This window comes from Haliotis asinina, chromosome 3, assembly GCF_037392515.1.
Source record: "Haliotis asinina isolate JCU_RB_2024 chromosome 3, JCU_Hal_asi_v2, whole genome shotgun sequence".
Classification (NCBI taxonomy): Eukaryota; Metazoa; Mollusca; class Gastropoda; order Lepetellida; family Haliotidae; genus Haliotis; species Haliotis asinina.
In genome coordinates this window covers 6,094,809-6,119,719 of record NC_090282.1, presented here as the reverse complement: position 1 = coordinate 6,119,719, position 24,911 = coordinate 6,094,809, and the positions used below count along the sequence as shown (strand labels likewise).

Here is a 24,911-nt window from a genome sequence, read left to right as displayed (position 1 = left end):
GAAGGCGTTCACACGACCTTTGACCTTAATTGCACGTAGTGCATACCAGCGGTGTTCTCCAGCACATATGTAAATAGTGGGGTTCGCCCTCCAGTCCCCCGTCCGGACAGGTATACGCGAAGTCTGTATCTCTCCGTCTTGTCATGTACTGAGAGGACACTATTCGTGTTTGAGTCAACACGCTAATTTAGTAAAATGTTCCTGGTGATGTTTAAGTGTAAACAAATCAGCTGGAAACCCGAGTTCAAAAGTTGTACAAACATAGATACCTGGTTGGAATTTTACCTGGTTAATTAGCCTTTATCTCCAGCTTGTTAACGCTATGGCTATAGAAACAGCTGTCTCCACATATAATGAAGTATTAAAATTTTGGTTTTGGGAACTTATAGAGGTCGCATATTGAATCCCATACAGCATTCACACCCAACCCCAACACCCCAACACCCCAACACCCCAACACCCCAACACCTCAACACCTCCAAACCCATACCCCACACCTCAACACCTCCAAACCCATACCCCACACCTCAACACCTCCAAACCCATACCCCACACCTCAACACCTCCAAACCCATACCCCACACCTCTGTGTGGAGACAGCTGCTTCTATAGCCAGGGCCTGGACTTCCGAAGCTCTCTTAGCGCTAAGATAGCCGTAAGTGCCATACACTAACATAGACTTACGACTATCTTACCGCTAAGAGAGCTTCGACGTCTTGGCCAAGGATACGTAATCCATTATTTTGTTGTTATTTGTATATTATTATTGGGTGGGCTGTAAAGGTATAAACACTGTTAAATAAGAATGCACGTCTGATAAATCAAAGTCAGCGGCAGCTCTGCTGCTTCAATTCCACACAAGATCAATCGTTTTGTTACGGTTCAGACATCATTAGAGGGTCGACCGTTTCATTAAAGCTCTTGCAATGTGTCTGTCGGAAGAAATTATCAATGAAAGTTTCATATGTTCCACAGCCAATGGTCTGTTGAATTGATCTGAAGGTCCATGGTTTGTGGTGAGATTATCTGCACAACTAATCAATGCCTGTTTACTTTCAACCTGGACGTGCCGTGTCTGTTTTCAGCGTGGAAGATATATTTGACGGAGGTGTTGCAGGTTAATTGCTACCAGTGGTGACTTAAACTGTAATCCACACCATCAGCCTCCGTAGCTTTTACTTGGGCTGCTCTGATTTACCAATGATGTTTATATCGTTGTCTCAGAATCCCCTTCGTCCATAACAGCTGTGGCGGATGTAGGCTACTGACGATATGTTAAGGGTTTCGCGACGCTTTCATTATAGTGTAGTTAATGTCATAAAAGATAAATAATTGTTACATTAAAAACAATAGAATCGTCTTGAATTTCTCTCGAGTGTCATGTACTCCTCATATCGTCATAGATAGAACTTTTCTAATTTTTTTTCACTGGAATACAGAACGGGATAAGAATACAGCATGCACAGCAAGCATTCTAGTTTGTTTAGAATATGTGCATCCTTACGAATATCAATAGTAAATTGTAGATATAAGGGTTGAAAGTTGATTATTCTATAAAATTTGCTCCATTGTTGCGAACAGTTGTAATATCTGATGACTGATATCTTTCATCATTTATCTAATTTTTAACTTCTATTAACATCGAGTGTAAAGTAGAATAACCTACTGAAACCTCTGAATTGCCAGTATTTCATTTATTTTTTCGGGCACATAATACTCCATAGGAGGTGGTTATTGTGTGTAATAAATAAGGTTTATATAGCTGGTTCCAGTCCTTAGCAAAATTCAGTAGTCTTCCCACCGTAAGAAATCCCACGAAATTAATGTTTTGTCCAGAGACCTGTTTCACCCGTTCATCTCTATCTATGTCAGGCTGTCAACAAACCCCTCAAATGTACACCTATGGGCGTTCTGTCCCTTCCCGTCATACGGCATCACACAGCACGACTTTGCGTGATTAATAAACATGGGCGACATTCTGCACACTCCTCCTGCGCATCTGCCTTGATCTCCTGTGTGTGGAATTACTCATCTACGGTACACACTGGAATGTTTACATGTCCTGCAGGAACTGGGTTAGAGCTTCAAACGACCAGCGAGACACCTGGGTTCGTTCCACAAAGTCATCCTCAGATACGACAGGCGTACGTTTATGTTGAAGAATGACACGCAAACCTTTTTAGAACTACGATCGTTTGGTGGTAGATGAATAGATTGTACATTCTTTATAATGTGTCATACCCTTGGGAATTCATTTAAGAAAAGGGGTGGTGGGGTAGCCTAGTGGTTAAAGCGCTCGCTCCTCAACCCTAACCTTCGATTTCCCTAATGAGTTCAATGTATAAAGCCCATTCCTGGTGCCCACCGCCATGATATTGATGGAATATTGCTTAAAGTGGCAAAAACCTAAACTCACTCACCCACTCATTTTAGAACTGGTCTGAGCAGTCGTTACTTGACCTAAGAGGAGACATAATGGAACGGAATGTAGTTGTAGAAATCAACCTTAGCCCTACGACTGTCGTGTGTCTATGTTAAGGAGTGAGGGATACGATCACCTATGCCTAAAGACTGTCATGTGTCTATGTTAAGGTGTGAGGGATACGATCACCTATGCCTTAAGACTGTCGTGTGTCTATGTTAAGGTGTGAGGGATACGATCACCTATGCCTTAAAACTGTCATGTGTCTATGTTAAGGTGTGAGCAATACAATCACCTATGCCTTACGACTGGCATATATCTATGTTAAGGTGTGAGGAACACAATCACCTATGCCTAAAGCCTGTCATGTGTCTGTGTTAAGGTGTGAGGGATACGATCACCTATGCCTAAAGACTGTCATATATCTATGTTAAGGTGTGAGGAATACAATCACCTATGCCTTAAGACTTTCATATATCTATGTTAAGGTTTGGAGGGTACGATCACCTATGCCTAAAGACTGTCATATGTCTGTGTTAAGGTGTGAGGGATACGATCACCTATGCCTTAAGACTTTCATATATCTATGTTAAGGTGTGAGGAATACAATCACCTATGCCTAAAGACTTTCATATATCTATGTTAAGGTTTGGAGGGTACGATCACCTATGCCTTACGACTGGCATATGTCTGTGTTAAGGAGTGAGGGATACAATCACCTATGCCTGAAGAAAGTCATGTGTCTGTGTTGAGGTGTGAGGAATACAATCACCTATGCCTAAAGACTGTCATGTGTCTGTGTTGAGGTGTGAGGAATACAATCACCTATGCCTTAAGACTGTCATATGTCTGTGTTAAGGTGTGAGGAATACAATCACCTATGCCTAAAGACTGTCATGTGTCTGTGTTAAGGTGTGAGGGATACAATCACCTATGCCTTAAGACTTTCATATGTCTGTGTTAAGGAGTGAGGGATACGATCACCTATGCCTTAAGACTTTCATATGTCTGTGTTAAGGTGTGAGGGATACGATCACCTATGCCTTAAGACTTTCATATGTCTGTGTTAAGGAGTGAGGGATACGATCACCTATGCCTTAAGACTGTCATGTGTCTGTGATAAGGTGTGAGGGATACGATCGCCTATGCCTAAAGACTGTCATATATCTATGTTAAGGTGTGAGGGATACGATCACCTATGCCTTAAGACTGTCATGTGTCTGTGTTGAGGTGTGAGGAATACAATCACCTATGCCTAAAGACTGTCATGTGTCTGTGTTAAGGTGTGAGGGATACAATCACCTATGCCTTAATACTTTCATATGTCTGTGTTAAGGAGTGAGGGATACGATCACCTATGCCTTAAGACTTTCATATGTCTGTGTTAAGGTGTGAGGGATACGATCACCTATGCCTTAAGACTTTCATATGTCTGTGTTAAGGAGTGAGGGATACAATCACCTATGCCTTAAGACTGTCATGTGTCTGTGATAAGGTGTGAGGGATACGATCACCTATGCCTAAAGACTGTCATGTGTCTGTGTTAAGGTGTGAGGAATACAATCACCTATGCCTTACGACTGGCATATGTATGTGTTCAGGTTTGGAGGGTACGATTACCTATGCCTTAAGACTTTCATATGTCTGTGTTAAGGTTTGGAGGGTACAATCACCTATGCCTTAAGACTTTCATATGTCTGTGTTGAGGTGTGAGGGATACGATCACCTATGCCTTAAGACTTTCATATGTCTGTGTTAAGGAGTGAGGGATACGATCACCTATGCCTAAAGACTGTCATATATCTATGTTAAGGTGTGAGGGATACGATCACCTATGCCTAAAGACTGTCATGTGTCTGTGTTAAGGTGTGAGGAATACAATCACCTATGCCTTACGACTGGCATATGTATGTGTTAAGGTTTGGAGGGTACGATCACCTATGCCTTAAGACTTTCATATGTCTGTGTTAAGGTTTGGAGGGTACGATCACCTATGCCTTAAGACTTTCATATGTCTGTGTTAAGGTGTGAGGGATACAATCACCTATGCCTAAAGACTGTCATATATCTATGTTAAGGTGTGAGGGATACAATCACCTATGCCTAAAGACTGTCATATATCTATGTTAAGGTGTGAGGGATACAATCACCTATGCCTAAAGCCTGTCATGTATCTGTGTTAAGGTGTGAGGGATACGATCACCTATGCCTTAAGACTTTCATATATCTATGTTAAGGTTTGGAGGGTACGATCACCTATGCCTTAAGACTTTCATATATCTATGCTAAGGTTTGGAGAGTGCGATCACCTATGCCTTAAGACTTTCATATATCTATGTTAAGGTTTGGAGGGTACGATCACCTATGCCTTAAGACTTTCATATATCTATGTTAAGGTTTGGAGGGTACGATCACCTATGCCTGAAGACTGTCATGTGTCTGTGTTGAGGTGTGAGGAATACCATCACCTATGCCTTAAGACTTTCATATGTCTATGTTAAGGTGTGAGGGATACGATCACCTATGCCTTATGACTGTCATATATCTATGTTAAGGTTTGGAGGGTACGATCACCTATGCCTGAAGACTTTCATATATCTATGTTAAGGTTTGGAGGGTACAATCACCTATGCCTAAAGACTGTCATATATCTATGTTAAGGTGTGAGGGATACAATCACCTATGCCTGAAGGATGTCATATTTCTATGTTAAGGTGTGAGGGATACGATCACCTATGCCTTAAGACTTTCATATGTCTGTGTTAAGGTGTGAGGGATACGATCACCTATGCCTGAAGACTTTCATATGTCTATGTTAAGGTGTGAGGGATACAATCACCTATGCCTTAAGACTTTCATATGTCTGTGTTAAGGTGTGAGGGATACGATCACCTATGCCTTAAGACTTTCATATGTCTATGTTAAGGTGTGAGGGATACGATCACCTACACCTTATGGCTGTCGTATGTCATGTTAAGGTATGAGAAATACGATCACCTTAGCCCTACGACTGTCGTAACTCTACGTTAAGGTGAGAGATACGATATCCTTAGCCCTACGATAGTCATATATCTATGTTAGGGTATGAGAGATGCGATAACCTCAACGCTTTGCACAATGTGTTCCCTTGTTACGTGGCTCGGAGACTTATGTCATGCCTGTTCAAACCGACTCTGTGGATGCCGGTTCATTACATCAGTCACTTGTTCGTGTAATCACGCCTGGGTTATCTGTTGCAGGTATCGTGAGTTCTGTGTTCAAGTGTCGAGATCGACTCACACACAAGAACGTCAAGGATTACAAGTGCCACCACAGAGGCAAGCCATCTGGAAGGATGAAGAAATGCTTTACCAGAAAATGTCCCCCATCGTAAGTCAGCGCGTGATATTGTAGCAAAACGATTTGTCCGTCCTTTATGTGATTGTGTGTAACATTTTCCGAAATGACACGAAGAAACCAATAGATTTGAGGAATATTGAAGTGCGTGGAAATAGTGTGTTTGTACTTTAGTAAGGAACCATGTTTTCGTGTCAGTTGTAGCTCCGTCATCAGGCGAGTGGGAGTGTTGGTGTAACTTTTAACACTCTTATCAAAAGTGTGTTAAACCCTACATGCCACGTTCCCTTAACTGTAACAAACAAGATTTTCATCCATACACGGTATCCTTACTTATTGCCATAAAGGTAACTTCTTCTTGCCCATTAAAGACGTTATGAATGAAAACAAATTTGTTTTTGAACTTATTCCCAATTCTGAAATTTATCATATATTATCTTGCAATACTGAGTAACTATTCCTCAAGTGGGCTTAAGACCGTTGTGCTCCAATATCGTGTAACCCAAAGTTGTATTTTCCCTCATTTCTAGATGGAAGATTCCCCCCTGGAGCACGTGCAGTCACACGTGCGGAGGAGGGTTTGAGTTTCGCGATGTCCGGTGCATGGACAGGATGACCAATGGGCAGCTGGAGCGCGTGGAGGACCGCTTCTGTGCTGGCTCAAAGCCGTCTACGTCGAAGCCTTGCAATACCTTCATCTGCCCCAAGTGGTATGCGGGTGAGTGGTCTCCGGTAGGTAGCACCCCGCAACTGACTATGCGTGTATACTCCAGCAACTTAACAAATATATATTATGTAGAATCTCTCGCAGACTAACACCGCGACGTACCTGACTGTACATGGCAATATAGTCTTTAGAGACCTACCACTAGCGTCACCACAGCTTTGGTTTTAGGTGTACTGTTCTGTATTGTTACATGACTTGCTGACTTGCCCTGAATTATTCAACTCGATATCGGCTATGCATGCGGTTACTATTCATTCAAAACGTCTTTGGAGCCTAACGTATCACCTGGTACCGTTTACAGTGCAGTGTGACGTGTGGGTGGGGCTACCAGTACAGAGAGGTGGTCTGTCGTCATGAGGGGGACACCTTCTGTAACCATTCCAACAGACCACTCACAAGGAAGAACTGCACAACCAACTTCCCATGCTTCGATTCAAGTGGTAAGATATGAGGGTCGGTGGTGGGGGTGGGGGTGTGGGTCACGTTGAGACCATAGTTTGGGGTGATCTGAGTTTGGGGAAAGTGAGTGAGTGAGTTGAGTTTTACGCCGCACTCAGCAATATTCCAGCTATATGGCGGCGGTCTGTAAATAATGGTACAGTCTGGTACAGACAATCCAGTGATCAACAACATTAACATCGATCTGCGCATTTGGGAACCAATGACATTTGTCAACCAAGTCAGCAAGCCTGACCACCCGATCCCATTAGTCGCCTCTTACATGCATAGTCGCCGTTTATGGCAAGCATTTGGGGAAAGCATATTGTGAAAGAGAAAGAGGGGGCGAGTGTGCAAGCAAGAGAAAATGGACTTATACAATGTTAGATTGTTGTGAGGAGGTGGCTCCTATCTATAATGAAGATAGGAAGAACAAGGAATTAGGTGGAATGGTGGGCTTTGGTGAGGAAAGACTATATTTTTTACAAGCAAGATGGATTTGATGGCGGAAGTTCGATTTGGCTAGGGACGACAGCTTATGGAAAGGCTACTGTGGATTGAGGGAGGGGAATATTCTGGGATATTTTGGAGGGAATGTGGATGTGGTGAAACAAAATGTGTGTAAGGGAGAAAAGGTGGATTTGGGCAGGAAATATACATTAGTCTCATGAAAGGAAGGTGGATTTGGTTAGGGAACAGTATCTTGATAGAGGGGAGATGGGTTTAGGCGGAAGCAAATATAACTACATGTAGACAGCCATGTGACGACTGGTTTTGTATATACCAACATTGACTGTATAGCTTGTAATGATGTCCAATGTATATTTCAGATCGTCACTATGTCGCTGAGCACGATGAAAACGGTATGTCATATATTTTTGTCAAACACAGCTGAACCACGGTACAAACTAGATATCACTTTACATTCAATAGCGGGTGATTTATGGCAAGCTCAACCAACTTGTTGAGAATCACATACAACGTCATTCCTACTGTGTCAACAATATGCACACTGGTGTCAGGCAATATATTAAAATCTCTTGTTGGCTTAGACCGTCTAGGAATAAAATAAGGTACAGGAATTTCAATGTGCTACCAGGGACAAGTGTTGGTGACAGAACGGGAAGGGCTCACTCCGCTAACAAACATTCCCGTATGCTTGATGAACGCTAAATGGGCTGTTATGTATAGGGCAACATCTTCAGTATCCCACATCTCTACGTGTAGCCTGTTTAGACTGGCTCTAGGTCACGACGTTACGGCTCGGAATGTGATGAAAACTTTTATACATAAACGTCAGGCAGTTATAAATTGTTAATGCATAATAATAAACAGTAGGTCTATCAAACAAAGTTAGACGTCATACAGCGACAGAAGGAAGCGTATGAAAGCATTATTGCTGCATCCATGTTGGATTTTTTAAGTCGGGTCGACGCATTGGGCTGCAAGGCGGTGTATACAGACGGAGTCAGCTGTGGCAAGCCAAACACTTCAGTCCTCATCCTCAAGCCACCTCAGACCATGTTGCATTGCGCATATTGTTTACGCATTTTCCCACAAAGTGTTAAGTCTTGAAGAGTACAATGACCCTCATATGTTCACTGTTGAACTAGACTGGTCATCTGTCAGGGCGCAGTGGTTGCTATGCTTTCTGAGAGGACTACGTTCTTCAGACTGCTTCATCACCAAGCTACTCGTCAGATGCAGGCCCTTACCGTGTATTTACATTGACAGTCAACATATCTCTTTATACAGTGGATACTGTTTTAAACATGCTGCACGCTGGCTGTTCCCGGTGCACAAAGGACTGGCATGTTTGCGGAAGTTCACATTGTAACTTTAAAGATGGACAGTGTGTTGGATCTGTGCTAAACAGAATGGTTACACACGTTGTAGGGTGTGACAACTGATATTTTTACAGTTGTTGGTGTTACAACAATGCTGTGTGCAATCCATATGTACGTCTTAGTGAGGCTGCTGGTGTTATGTGTTGTAGGCGGGGTGCAGGAGTCGTCCCTCGGAGAGCTCAGACAAGCCAAGACCAAGGATCGGAACCCTGATGCAGAGTTCATGGTCATACACGAGGACGAGGTGAAGGACCATGATATGAGTTCACCAAGGTAAGAGACTTACAATGTCAAGGTCAACGAGACAGATATTCACTGTAAAATAGATACCAAGCATCCCATCGCCGCTTCATAATGTGTACATCGTGGATGTACTAAATATACTGTGTGCACATGTGAGGCCGGCCATTCCAGGGGACCGCGTGGCGGTACATGCTATCATAATATCAACATCTGACTATGTTCTGTCAATCCTGTCAGTGGTGCCAAACAGATTATGGTGTTTACAGTTGTCTCCAGCACAGTGTGCTGTTGCAAGGACACCTTCCAGAGGAGAGCAACAACAAATCATTGTGACTACCAGCAGTTCATTAGATGCATAATAGTCTAATTAGTCTGAAGGCACGTCGATTTCTGAACACATTGCTGTGATTTCCTCCTATCCCCTCCGTCCCTCATGTCAAATACCTTCCTCTTATCTTCACGTCAGGTCTAATTCCAGAATGTTTTGTTTCACAATAACGAGCATATCTGTCAAAACTCACCACGTGAAGTTCTAAAAGGAGTTAGTAAACTTGTGTATCTGCTGTAATTGACGGTTAAGTGGTTGCATTGGCCAGCATAGATAAACTCTCGCTCTCCGTTCGCCATCATCAGCAATTAACACACAGACAACGCAGATGGGGAAGCGCACGTCGCTGTTTCGTGTTACCTCTTCATCTCACAAGATGTTCGAACAGTTTTTATTAAAGGTTTCCCACATTTCTAATGAATCCATTTAATAACCTCTTCCTACCTGAAATAAGTCTCGAGTTCCTCGGCCAGATAACGACGTAGCCTGTTGCAGTCGCGTGTTGTCTGGCCGTTATCACACCTGGCTAGTGACCACATACCTGACAGGAAATAGGCTGCTTGGCCCGAGAACTTGTTGCCGGAAGAAAGAGAACCCTTGGGTATGATTGATGGAGCTCGTTGCTTCTCGGGGTCTTTTTCTTGTGTTGATTTGAAAGTTCAGGGAGAGACTTTAATCTCTATCACAACTTTGAAAAAGGATACATTATCTGGTTGACACGCAATGGAAGTATTCTGTTGACACGGTGCACCAGAATTCTTAGACTTGTAATCTTGTTTGTTTCTGAAGGAGACGATATTGAAACATTTTTTTGGAACATGAGTTGAAGTAACGTATCAACTCATTGTGTATATAATGGAATGAAAGGCAGTTATGAAATGGATATTTTCATAAGCACTGACATAATCGGACATAATGACTGAAGTAAAGAAGAATTATAGAGTCAGCTGACAAAGCTGACGTTTTCTCTTAATATCAATATTCCAAAGAGTGTTGAAAATGTTTGAGCAAGACATTCAATGCCTCAGCAAAGATTTCAGGAGGTTTTGAGGGTGACACGTAAAAGACAGTTCCAAGTTGGACGTATAAATGACAAGATGATGTCGGAAGCAATTCCCTGTTTTGGCTTCTGTAGTGTGTAGTGTGATATAAGTCAAAACTTATGGATAACAACTTCATGATTCATTTATTCACATTTCTGGGCTAGTTCTTGGTGAAAAATAAATTAAGAAGTTGTTATCCATAAGAGTTGTCATGTTTGACTACACCAACTATAAAATGTCTTTGAACAGTTTCTTATGAATTGTGTCCCGTGTTGTGGTAGTGTACAGTGACTGTATGACTTGACTTTGCAAGTGTTTGTGATGGGTATAACGGATGTGACAGGATATGATCGCCTGTTGGCAAAAGTGCATGGGACAGCAAGTCTTAAACACATGCTTTGGTTACAGTCGGAATATTACAGTGGTCCTTTCTTGAAACAGTAAAGCTTTTGTTTCGCACAAAGGGTTGATTTTCGATGGCCCAACGTAACAAGGATGACTTGTATCGACAGGTTCGTGGTGTCGAGTTGGGGACCCTGCAGCAGCACCTGTGGCCCCGGGACAAGGAGGAGATACGTGCGGTGTCAAGTCTATCTGGTCTACCTCCAAGACATCACAGACCTGGCCGACAGCGAATGTGAAGGTAATCACTAGAACACTCCACTAGGAGTGAATATAGTTTTACGAAGCTTTTAGCAACATTCCAGCAATGTCACGGCTGGGGAAACCAAAAAGTAGCTTCACTCACTGTACCCATTTCAAGAATCGAACTCAGGTCTTCGGCGAACGCTTTTACTACTGGGCTACCACACCACCCCATTGGGTACATGGCCCACAGAGGAACAAAACAATTCGACTAGTTATTACAGCATTTCTGAGAGTTATTTAGAAATAGGATTAACTTCCCACGTTTTGGTTTAATGCAGACTCTCTATTTTGGTTCGAGGCTTTAATAGGTATGCATGACCCCCTAAAAGAAGGTTCAGCATCAGACTGGAACCTCTTGAGTGTAATGGTTTTGACAGCGGTGTTTACTACACTTCAGACGAAACACGACGTCTAGAAATCGTGAAACAATTAAACATTTCAGTATCCATCCGTAAATGAAAACACAACATTAGGGTCTTGACGTAATTTTAGTAGCCCACTAACTGTCCAAAACAGTAATGCTCCTTTACTGAAATGTTGTCTCCATGGTATGGCAACTTCTGACGATGTCTATCTAGACTTATCTAACAGTTCCAAGTGCGACATGGGCAAATGTTTTTTAACACAGAATGCAATGTTGTAGCTAGATTGCACCAAGCTGCCAAGGTGTGTTTAGAACATGTCCTTAGGTCCTCATATAATGGCGACTATGACTAATCATGAGGAACGATGGCTAGTGACCGTTAACTGCCTGTATTTCAGCTGCTGTATACCAGACTAAGGAGAGATCTGTTACAGACCCAAGAGCATCCATATTGTGGAACAGTCTGATTCACCTCCATTCAGCATTCACCCCTTCTGAGTTTCAGCATTCTATCTACCTTTAGGGGAAAGTGACATGACCAAATGTTGCATGTATTACATGAAGAAAAATGTATTGCAACACACGATGTTCAACATAGTAGTCATGTGTGGTTATTTCGAGCATGAGAGATCAGACAAAATCTTTTCAGTGAACCTTATCATCCTCAATGAATCTGAATAACAAGTGAATTTTTTCAAATTGAAAACATTTAATGCATGTTATCTCTGTAACAAAACAAGGCTAGCTTTCACAAATATTACTACACAATTAGCTGTGGCTGTAGCGGAAATGCTAGCTGTGATTTCAAACTGCAAACTGTCTCTAATCCAAGGGTAATCATCACAGTTCCTGCACAGTCAATATCGTGCGTATCCTTCTCCCCATACCCTGGATCAGACGTTGGATATGACGTTGCCATTCCTCGTGCAGCGAGTGTTCCAACAGTGCCAGATTTTGAACCGGAGGTACCCGTTCACGTACTCTACGGCCAAGAATGTCCCACACATGCTCCATATCCGGACTACGAGCGGGCCAAGGAAGGGTAGTGATGGCACTTCGTCTTAAAAAGTCAGTGACAGCTCGAGATCTGTGTGGCGATGCATTATCATCCATGTAGACTGGTCTTGTCTGAAGCGGGTGATTGTCAAAATGTGGAACAACAACCCTGTCCAAGATTTCCTGTTGATGCCGATGCCCGGTAAGGTTTCCCACTACTGTCTGTAGTTCCAGTTTACAGTCATAAAACACGCACCCCATACCGTTATGGATCCACCCCAAAATGGCACAGCTTCCTGGATGTTCCTATGAGCATATGCTCAACCTGGCTGTCTCCAAACCCTTGACCGACCATCAGTGATGTGCAAAAGGACGCGGCTCTCGTTAGACCAATGGATCCGTCTCCATGACGCCAAGTTCCAATTCAGACGATCTCAACACCAAGCCAAACGTGTTGCGTATGTGCAGGTGTTAACAAAGGTCCCTTGGTGGGTCGTCGTGCCCGTTCCTCAGCCGCTGTGAGACGACTGCGAACAGTCTTGGTGGATATGGGTCGATCTGGTCACCAATCATGTCCGAGTTGAGCACTGTTTTTAAATGGGGATCGCCGTACGTGCCTTAAAAGGGCTGCATCTTCTCTTTTGGATGTGCAATGGGGTCGTCCTGTACGTTTCATGTCTTTGACGTCATTCGTTTGTTGATGCTTCTTCACCATGCGGCTTACGGTGCTAAAATGGTGTCCAGTTCTTCGTGCAATTTCACGGTATGACAGGCCTGCATCCCTCATTCCAATAATCTGCCATCGTTTGGCTTCGGATACTTGTCGTGGTCCCATTATATGCACAAACGTATCGATAACTCAGTATAACCATATAATGTTGGTTGCAATGTGGTTTGACATTCAAATCAACTTGTATTCTGCCTATATAGTGCGTCTTAAGATACTGAAATGCTTTGCATGAGCGGGTACCTTGCTTCATGTGCATCTCGTGCTCCATACATGCCATATTTACTTTTTTATTCAATAAAAACCGTATGGCTTTATTTGATCATGAAGTACTTTCATAGCTGCATATTTTCGATGTTGCAATACGTTTTTCTTTGTGTATATTAGCAGGCGGGGTTGTAAGGGTCGAGTGGGACAGGAGCTTACAGTCCTCACCCCACCCCAACTCCCACCCTTCCAGGCCGCCCCTCCCTCTCTGCATCCCCCACTATCCCCACAACACTGTTTAAGTGACGAGTCAGTAATAGATCAGTACATTAATGACAAAGTTTCGCAGTAAATTAAGCTCTTACACTATACCTTTTGGGGCACTTGCATTTCATATTTAGAACAAATGGCAAGCCTTATGTGCAGGAACTGTACTTTGGCAAAGATATACACGATAAATCAGGTGTAGTGGCAGCACGTGTCACATGCCTGCACGTGCATAACGAGGAGGGAAACACGACCCAGGACTCCGCGAGATTTATGTAACCAGACGTGTCTGACACGGGCAAATCACAAATTGTGAAATATTTGTAATACGATTCCCAGCACTGGCATGGCTCCAACTGCCACTTCATATTACTGTGGGTATTTTTGATGGAGTGAAATCAGAGTGACTCAATTCTAGAGCGTTACCACACTCGAGATCGACTCAGAGAGAGAGTGTGTGAGTAGGAGAGATGGGGTGGTATCGATCCTCAGTAAACATATACGGAATATTTTTTTAGCATTTCTGAGGCGGCATTATAACGGCAAGGATTACCTGTGACAATTACCTTGCATTCAGTTGTGATTTACTGTCAAGAAACTGGGTATCATTAACTGATACTGACAAATCGTTGTTGACTGTGGATGGTTTGTGACTTGAGAGCTCTTCAATGACAAACAACTACTCTCTCCTCAATGTTTCAAGTAGTTGTAGATTCAACGGAGAGCAACTGAACAATCGCTGTCGTTCAGATATGTGTAAACGGCCAGGGTGGATGGATGTGGGTTTGGGGTAGGGCATAAGGACTCCAAATGGCAGTATGTTCTTTGTTATTGAGATGCTCCTCTTTATTGTCACGTGGGATCACTACAACGCCCCACGCCCATACTGAAGATTAAACTTCATAATGCGACCCCGGCTCTGAAACTGACGATTGAAATTGAATAACCTGTGTAATTTGTGTCTATGAGAAAAGACACACTCGACTAGAACTTTTACTAAAACGATTTTGAAATATATATTATATAGAGTGTGTTCTCGTTAAATCGCGTATCTATGAAGAATGTGTTGCGATGAAGAGGCAATCCAGCATATTCAATATGTGGCTTTACTTGAAACCATAGGATTCGGCTGTGTCACTCCTGTAATACTGCCGATCATCTTCTAAAGTCGGGGTGTAATTCCCGTGAAGCTGAACACTGTCCCAGATTGTTGCAGGTATCGGTTTCCCGTCGGCCAACAATAGTGGAGGATAGTCGTGTGTTAACCGTGGAATCTCCCTCTGTAGGATCCACCAACCTCCTCCTGACTGCAACAATGCCCGACACGCACGACACTCACCTATTGAAGGTGGTTAAAGCAATGTGACTTTCTAAGGTAGCCGCGAGTTTCTGATGTCGAAGGACACAACTCTCTCAGGACGTCGTGGCGGGTTGGGATCGATGCACTTGGTGGCGGATGATATCCATAAATGTATCTAGAATCACGTCCTTCGTATCAGAACTTGCAGTAAATTTGACTAGAATCACCTCCTTTGTATCAGAACTAGCAGTAAATTTGACTAGAATCACGTCCTGTGTATCAGAACTAGTAAACTAGAATCACGTCCTGTGTGACGGGAATAGCAACAAGTGTGTCTAGAACCACGACCTAAGTGCCAGTGATAACCGTTTACGATTATCTGGGTAAAACCACCACGTCCATTGTGTCAAAATAGTCGAATATGTGTTGGGGATAGGCACGGCTTTGGTTAGAACCACAGGCTAAGTGGGAGATCTGGCTGTTACTAAGACCTATGATCAAGTCATAGTTGTTGAATCCCCGCCGTATTGTAAGGTGTAGTTACAGGTCTTACAGATCCACGCCCAAGATGTAAGGTGAAGTCCTGGGTCTTCCTAAATCCCCACCCTAAGTGTAAGGGGAAGTCACGGGTCTTCCTGGATCCTCCCCCTACGTGTAAGGGGAAGTCACGGGTCTTCCTGGATCCCCACTCTAAGTGTAAGGAGAAGTCACGGGTCTTCCTGGATCCCCACTCTAAGTGTAAGGGGAAGTCACGGGTCTTCCTGGATCCTCACCCTACGTGTAAGGGGAAGTCACGGGTCTTCCTGGATCCCCACTCTAAGTGTAAGGGGAAGTCACGGGTCTTCCTGGATCCCCACTCTAAGTGTAAGGAGAAGTCACGGGTCTTCCTGGATCCCCACTCTAAGTGTAAGGGGAAGTCACGGGTCTTCCTGGATCCTCACCCTACGTGTAAGGGGAAGTCACGGGTCTTCCTGGATCCCCACTCTAAGTGTGAGGGGAAGTCACGGGTCTTCCTGGATCCTCACCCTACGTGTAAGGGGAAGTCACGGGTCTTCCTGGATCCTCACCCTACGTGTAAGGGGAAGTCACGGGTCTTCCTGGATCCTCACCCTACGTGTAAGGGGAAGTCACGGGTCTTCCTGGATCCCCACTCTAAGTGTAAGGGGAAGTCACGGGTCTTCCTGGATCCCCACTCTAAGTGTAAGGGGAAGTCACGGGTCTTCCTGGATCCTCACCCTACGTGTAAGGGGAAGTCACGGGTCTTCCTGGATCCTCACCCTACGTGTAAGGGGAAGTCACGGGTCTTCCTGGATCCCCACTCTAAGTGTAAGGGGAAGTCACGGGTCTTCCTGGATCCTCACCCTACGTGTAAGGGGAAGTCACGGGTCTTCCTGGATCCTCACCCTACGTGTAAGGGGAAGTCACGGGTCTTCCTGGATCTTCACCCTACGTGTAAGGGGAAGTCACGGGTCTTCCTGGATCCCCACTCTAAGTGTAAGGAGAAGTCAGAGGTCAGACCCCTACTTCAGAATTTAGGGGTCACAATTGTCTGTCTCTGCTTTGTTAAAGACACATGTAAGAAGTTGCAGATACGGCCAGCATGTGTTGTGATCTGACGACTTGAGTCACGAAGGTGTTGAGATACGTATATTGTATCACCAAATGGGACATGCCTCAGGTTGTTCTACCACAGTGTTTGCGTTGGCATTGCGGCAGTCCTTGGAGGGCACGCTAGAGACCTACACACATAATAGCACTTCATACTACTCAAATATCTCATAACTAACCAAACTGAGTCGAACGTCCTCGATTGGAAGATATCGAGTTTTTGTTCTGACATATGGAACTCATGTGGATGAGTTCTAGACCGTCACACTCACATGAAGCGAGACTGGTTGGCATATTTCACTTGGCGTCGCCCAAATCTACCGATGTCTTTCACGTGTGTCTGGTGTGAAGGCACAGTGTTGAGGCTGAACAGTGTACTGAACCAACACATTACACTGCGTTGCCAAATATATGAGGGAATGCCAATCTTCTACTTGCATATCCACAGTTCCATCAGAGTATCCGTGTGTTACTTTGAAGCTATGGCTCCGGTGAAGCAAACACCACTTCGCCTATCACAATCATTCGTTCACGGACTCTTCATACCGGTGTCATGAAAGCCTTTCAGAAGTCACTTTCGGCCCCTTGCTGTTTCATCCCCTAAATATTTTCAGATTTCCTTAACGCGTTTACACAACACAATTACCACATTTGCCTTTGTCCTGGAGCTGTACTCGAATGGGTTCTGCTCTGAAGTCGGGCGATGTCGGTACACACCTCCGGCCAAAACAACTAAACGATTACGGGGCACGGTAGGATGAAGGGTTACCTAAACAGCGCCGCGCCGCTGAGAGCTGACTCGCTAACACGTTATAGGAGACGAGCTGTGGGGAGTAGGGGTCTCTACAATGTGACCAGTAAGCATTTATCCACTAACTATTTTCATATGGCTCTATCATGTTTTAAACGATGCTCGGGGATATTCGGTTTGTCGGGGTTACATAAATACCGAAACGTGAGAATAGCCATGTAAACTGGCCTGGCTGGTTATGATTACAGGTATCAATCCCTCGCCATGAAGGGAATGGGAAGCTTATGTCTTCTTGGTTTATTCAGGCAGTGATGTGAATAAAATACTGATAGGATGGACAGACAACTACACCACCCACCAAGAAGGGTCACATGGTGTAGCCTGTAGCCCTTGCGAACCGAACCTTCCATTCAAGTACAGGGACTCTATAGACTGTGAAGATGATCGCGAGGTTTATATGGTGATCATATAAAGAATATATACTGTGTATAGCGCATATCGTATGTCGTAAACAAGACGTGTTGTAAAGTATTTCAAATCCTAATATGGTTATTCGTCCAAGTTTGCTTTGGAAAATGCTCATGTCTGAAAAACATGATTATACTTATATGCACAATACTATGTTAAGGGCGTTCAATCAGAACTGACAGGTGCGCGGAGGTCAACAGCAGGTTTAATCTGGAAATGTGAAAGTTTATTATTTGTGTCACGTTACCGAACAGTTGTGCACATTAAAACATGTAGTAATGTAGGTATACAGCTTTTACTCTGACGGTCGTCACAGGCCAGAAGCTGAGTGAAAACCACTAGGAACATCATTTGTTTTCTGCAGGTTCTTCTGGCCGACAGCTTTATCATCCACAATGACTAAGATTATTTCTTTCGTATCAAAATGTAGGGTATGCACATTTTGTTCGGCACCCACAACTTGTGGTTCTTGGTCCTTAGGTTCAAGGGCAAAAACTATTAGTATTGCAATATTATATACATTATTTTCAGCCTTTTTCACATTTGATTCGTGTCCTGCCAGTGCCACAGGGCAGATAAATATTCCACATGCCGATCCGGAAGCCATACTACACTACCCCGCGGTGATCAGCTTATGTCCCGAGATGGCAATACCAAACTTCACTCAATCGTCCAACTTAGAAATAGGCGTAGGATTACAAACGTCATGTTTTTCTTTCATATAACTCTCAGTATGGGTGATTAAGTGTAATTTAATAAACTTCGTGGAATGTTTCTTCTTTCACCGGGATTTGAAGCTAAGAATTCAAGCAACATCGTGAGCTCTCTGTGTGATATCAGGGCAGATTTTCCGCGTGAAATACGTCCAACAAAGACAGGGCTGGGAGCCACGGTCACTCGCTTTTCTAGGACACTGGAGTCCGACTCCAATGCAATGTCTCTGGAGATTACAACATTCTTGAGAGGCATCTGTTGCACATATCAGATTTCTCTTTGTTGAATGTCAACCACATATGGGTCAGATGCTGCAAAGATCTCGCCATCTCTCATTGACAGCGTGGTTACTCCCGTGGGTTCATGTAGACATACATGCAAAACACAGCCACGGAACGTATCGCTAGAGAATATGCGAGTGTGAGAGGGGGCCGCTGTTAGGTTGAGGCGTTCAATGCCGTTGGGCACAGTATCAATAGGGGATCCCATTGGTGCTAAACGCTGCGATATAGAGTTGCCTCCCTTAGTCATAACAGGATCAAATAATTTTGGGTGTTGAATCCTTGACTTGCCCTGCTATTTGGTTTCATGCCTGAGTTCATAGCTCCTTCGCTCTACTAGATGTGTAAACGTTTAGATGCATTACAAGTTATGCAAACAAACTGGAAACATATGCTACAAGTCTATCTAGTCGATTACTTCGGTAAAATTTGTTAAACCCTTGAATATTTGAACCAACCCTGATCAACTTTTGAGATCGCTCCGCATGAAAGATGGTGCTTGATTGTACCTCCTAAATGCTGACAAATGTTGCCATAGGCGGCATTAGCTGCTGGAATGTTTGGCCGTAAAGGGACAGCTGACTATTAGGAGACGTAAGGCGGCATAGCAGTAATTTTAGAGCATTGTTCCAGGCAACAGTTTTGAGTCATGACAAGAACAAGACTTTAGATGTATCCTAGGTTTATACCGCAGCCTACTACTAACACTACCACCGGGCCGACGTACACAGGCGAACATGGTTGAAGCGCTAAGATCCTGGACAAGTACGAGGTTACTTCCGTGGTTATGTACATTGTCAGATTAGAGTTAGAAACTTTCAGGAGACGAGTTATTCGGAACTGTCGGCGTTGGTCAGCTGGCTCCATTGGTAACTTCGTTTGAAGACGTCATATTGTGTTTTCCAGATCCCAAGCCGCCAGCCGAGGAGCCATGTATGCTGGAGCCTTGCTATGACAACTATGAACTGAGAGCAGTTGGGTTGACGACGTGTAGTAGGAGTTGTCTTGGAGGTAGGTCTGTGTCATATACACCATCGTAGTGGCGCAGCCAACTGTAGGCCTTCAATGTAGGTATCTTTCCTATATACTGTTGTAATGGTGCAGCCAACTCTAGGCCTTGGAGGTAGGTCTCTGTCCTATACACTATTGTAATGACGCAGCCAACTCTATGCCTTGGAGATAGGTCTCTGTCCTATACACCATTGCAATGGTGCAGCCAACTCTATGCTTTGGAGATAGGCCTCTGCCCTATACACTACTGTAATGGCGCAGCCAACTCTAGGCCTTGGAGGTAGGTCTCTGTCCTATACACCATTGTAATGGTGCAGCCAACTCTATGCCTTGGAGATAGGTCTCTGCCCTATACACTATTGTAATGGTGCAGCCAACTTTATGCTTTGGAGATAGGTCTCTGCCCTATACACTATTGTAATGGCGCAGCCAACTCTAGGCCTTGGAGGTAGGTGTCTGTCGTATACACTATTGTAATGGCGCAGCCAACTCTAGGCCTTGGAGGTAGGTCTCTTTCCTATACACTGTTGTAATGGTGCAGCCAACTCTAGGCCTTGGAGGTAGGTGTCTGTCGTATACACTATTGTAATGGTGCAGCCAACTCTAGGCCTTGGAGGTAGGTGTCTGTCGTATACACTATTGTAATGGCGCAGCCAACTCTATGCCTTGGAGGTAGGTCTCTTTCCTATACACTGTTGTAATGGTGCAGCCAACTCTAGGCCTTGGAGGTAGGTGTCTGTCGTATACACTATTGTAATGGTGCAGCCAACTCTAGGCCTTGGAGGTAGGTGTCTGTCGTATACACTATTGTAATGGCGCAGCCAACTCTAGGCCTTGGAGGTAGGTGTCTGTCGTATACACTATTGTAATGGCGCAGCCAACTCTAGGCCTTGGAGGTAGGTCTCTTTCCTATACACTGTTGTAATGGTGCAGCCAACTCTAGGCCTTGGAGGTAGGTGTCTGTCGTATACACTATTGTAATGGTGCAGCCAACTCTAGGCCTTGGAGGTAGGTGTCTGTCGTATACACTATTGTAATGGCGCAGCCAACTCTATGCCTTGGAGGTAGGTGTCTGTCGTATACACTATTGTAATGGCGCAGCCAACTCTAGGCCTTGGAGGTAGGTCTCTGTCCTATACACTATTGTAATGGTGCAGCCAACTCTAGGCCTTGGAGGTAGGTCTCTGTCCTATACACCATTGTAATGGCGCAGCCAACTCTAGGCCTTGGAGGTAGGTCTCTGTCCTATACACTATTGTAATGGTGCAGCCAACTCTAGGCCTTGGAGGTAGGTCTCTGTCCTATACACCATTGTAATGGTGCAGCCAACTCTATGCCTTGGAGATAGGTCTCTGCCCTATACACTATTGTAATGGCGCAGCCAACTTTATGCCTTGGAGATAGGTCTCTGCCCTATACACTATTGTAATGGCGCAGCCAACTTTATGCCTTGGAGATAGGTCTCTGCCCTATACACTATTGTAATGGCGCAGCCAACTCTAGGCCTTGGAGATAGGTCTCTGCCCTATACACTATTGTAATGGCGCAGCCAACTTTATGCCTTGGAGATAGGTCTCTGCCCTATACACTATTGTAATGGCGCAGCCAACTTTATGCCTTGGAGATAGGTCTCTGCCCTATACACTATTGTAATGGTGCAGCCAACTTTATGCTTTGGAGATAGGTCTCTGCCCTATACACTATTGTAATGGCGCAGCCAACTCTAGGCCTTCAATGTAGGTCTCTTTCCTATACACTGTTGTAATGGTGCAGCCAACTTTATGCCTTGGAGATAGGTCTCTGCCCTATACACTATTGTAATGGTGCAGCCAACTTTATGCTTTGGAGATAGGTCTCTGCCCTATACACTATTGTAATGGCGCAGCCAACTCTAGGCCTTGGAGGTAGGTGTCTGTCGTATACACTATTGTAATGGCGCAGCCAACTCTAGGCCTTCAATGTAGGTCTCTTTCCTATACACTGTTGTAATGGTGCAGCCAACTCTAGGCCTTGGAGGTAGGTGTCTGTCGTATACACTATTGTAATGGTGCAGCCAACTCTAGGCCTTGGAGGTAGGTGTCTGTCGTATACACTATTGTAATGGCGCAGCCAACTCTAGGCCTTGGAGGTAGGTGTCTGTCGTATACACTATTGTAATGGCGCAGCCAACTCTAGGCCTTGGAGGTAGGTCTCTTTCCTATACACTGTTGTAATGGTGCAGCCAACTCTAGGCCTTGGAGGTAGGTGTCTGTCGTATACACTATTGTAATGGTGCAGCCAACTCTAGGCCTTGGAGGTAGGTGTCTGTCGTATACACTATTGTAATGGCGCAGCCAACTCTATGCCTTGGAGGTAGGTGTCTGTCGTATACACTATTGTAATGGCGCAGCCAACTCTAGGCCTTGGAGGTAGGTCTCTGTCCTATACACTATTGTAATGGTGCAGCCAACTCTAGGCCTTGGAGGTAGGTCTCTGTCCTATACACCATTGTAATGGCGCAGCCAACTCTAGGCCTTGGAGGTAGGTCTCTGTCCTATACACTATTGTAATGGTGCAGCCAACTCTAGGCCTTGGAGGTAGGTCTCTGTCCTATACACCATTGTAATGGTGCAGCCAACTCTATGCCTTGGAGATAGGTCTCTGCCCTATACACTATTGTAATGGCGCAGCCAACTTTATGCCTTGGAGATAGGTCTCTGCCCTATACACTATTGTAATGGCGCAGCCAACTTTATGCCTTGGAGATAGGTCTCTGCCCTATACACTATTGTAATGGCGCAGCCAACTCTAGGCCTTGGAGATAGGTCTCTGCCCTATACACTATTGTAATGGCGCAGCCAACTTTATGCCTTGGAGATAGGTCTCTGCCCTATACACTATTGTAATGGCGCAGCCAACTTTATGCCTTGGAGATAGGTCTCTGCCCTATACACTATTGTAATGGTGCAGCCAACTTTATGCTTTGGAGATAGGTCTCTGCCCTATACACTATTGTAATGGTGCAGCCAACTCTAGGCCTTGGAGGTAGGTCTCTGTCCTATACACTATTGTAATGGCGCAGCCAACTCTAGGCCTTCAATGTAGGTCTCTTTCCTATACACTGTTGTAATGGTGCAGCCAACTTTATGCCTTGGAGATAGGTCTCTGCCCTATACACTATTGTAATGGTGCAGCCAACTTTATGCTTTGGAGATAGGTCTCTGCCCTATACACTATTGTAATGGCGCAGCCAACTCTAGGCCTTGGAGGTAGGTGTCTGTCGTATACACTATTGTAATGGCGCAGCCAACTCTAGGCCTTCAATGTAGGTCTCTTTCCTATACACTGTTGTAATGGTGCAGCCAACTCTAGGCCTTGGAGGTAGGTGTCTGTCGTATACACTATTGTAGTGGTGCAGCCAACTCTAGGCCTTGGAGGTAGGTCTCTGTCCTATACACCATTGCAATGGTGCAGCCAACTCTAGATCTTGGAGGTAGGTCTCTATGATATACACAATCGTAATTGTGCTGCCAACTCTATGCCTTGGAGGTAGGTCTCTATGATATACACAATCGTAATTGTGCTGCCAACTCTATGCCAACCCTGGAGGTAGATGGCTGTGTTTGTGTCATCGTCTCTAACATGGCTCTGGTCTGATGCAGGTACCCAGGAGACCATGCTTCAGTGTATTCACAAGGAGAACGGCAGTATCGTAGGCCAGGAGTACTGCGAGAGGGCTGCCCAAGTCCCCATTACACGGAGAGTGTGTAATGACGTGCCGTGTCCTCAAAGGTAAGGATTTCGTAATAGCTGACTTAGAAACAGGTACAGTTGGTGAATGAGTGCATTGGTGCAGTTTGTCCAGGTCTTTGTTTGACACTTACGAAAAGAAATCCAGGTAATCCTAACTAAAGAATGGAACTGCTGTGGGTGTTGCCTCTTTCAGTATGTTCAAGACATATGATGTCAGGTGGACAAATGAGACACTCGTCTGACCCGCATCCTTCATGACTGAACCTCAACAGGAGTAGTACTAGTAAAGCGGTACGCAGAACATCATTCGGTTGACTGTGAGAAGCGGAACATGACCGCGTGCCAACCAACGCCTCTACCCTTGAGATACCCCTGTCAGCTCCATTGTGGACTGGAATCATCCTGTAACGACTAATGTCCATTCATGACGTTATCAGATTATATTAAGGCACATTTTCTCACTGTTTCAGTATTCAGCATATCCAGGGGCATATTGGCCCGTTACACAAGGCGATACTACTTTAAACACTTGAACTATCGTAGGCCTAATTTGAAGAACGGTAGTTACTATCGTCTTAGCGATGAAGCCGCTTCATGTAAGCTGACGCTGTATATATCTGCCTCTAGTTAGGATAAACATATATCATCTCCGGATACTGACACACAAACTCGGGAGTTTGGTGTTGTCTTTGTTTCCTTCATCAACATCTACAGGTGGGCTGTAATTGTGTAACTGTAACAGTCGTGTTTCGCCAAGTTAAATAGCTTTGTAGCACGATGTTCACTCTTCTAATGATGCCAAACCCGACAGAGTGATCCCAAGTAGAAAGGACAATTGGTTCTCAGCAGTGTTTGGTATGACAAGGAACGCCTTCCATCTGTGCTATGATCGCGTTCTCCCACTTTCAAGTTTCAAACATCAGAGCCCACGTGTTAGCCGTTGAGAGGAATCCAACCCCAGACCACTGTGATGGAATTCATTAGCGCTCCTAGCCACTGTGTTGACAGGGTGAATTAACACCACACGTACGGCCGCGGTGTACGTCTTCAAAATACCACGGCTATTGTTGAATATATTTTTGAAATAAATCCCGTGAAAAGTGTCAATTATTGCCCTGCAAAGGTATTTGTTTTATTGTTCTGGGACACTTCGTGTACACCTCGTCGTGGTAATGGAAACACGCATGTGTTATGTTCGGCATTGTGTTTAAGTCTCGCTCGTTCCTTAATGTAGATCTTACCTCCGTACTATTAGCCACGAGCAATAAAAGAAATTATTATGGGCATTTAACATATGTGTGGATGTATAATGTTTGAGGCGTTTAGTATAAGACACAATGACTACTAGATGTTAATAATCTGTTCCCAGTGCTAGAGTAAGCAACACATCACAAGGTTTATTTAGGGGAGTTCAATTCAAGCGTTTCACTTACAGTGGAGCCTGTAACTGCGG

General features: G+C 44.4%; 1 protein-coding gene across 2 annotated transcripts in view; it reads left to right on the top strand.

Moving 5' to 3' along the window:
* The window catches only part of LOC137277368 (protein madd-4-like), a 117,542-nt gene that overhangs the window by 83,020 nt on the left and 9,611 nt on the right, over positions 1-24,911 (top strand). For both annotated transcript variants that reach the window (XM_067809068.1, XM_067809069.1), the window contains exons 5-12: positions 5,662-5,791; positions 6,289-6,490; positions 6,787-6,925; positions 7,754-7,786; positions 8,920-9,043; positions 10,897-11,027; positions 19,622-19,726; positions 23,368-23,497. In XM_067809068.1, the coding sequence (XP_067665169.1) occupies positions 5,662-5,791; positions 6,289-6,490; positions 6,787-6,925; positions 7,754-7,786; positions 8,920-9,043; positions 10,897-11,027; positions 19,622-19,726; positions 23,368-23,497 (994 nt within the window). The remainder of the gene's footprint in view (positions 1-5,661; positions 5,792-6,288; positions 6,491-6,786; positions 6,926-7,753; positions 7,787-8,919; positions 9,044-10,896; positions 11,028-19,621; positions 19,727-23,367; positions 23,498-24,911) is intronic.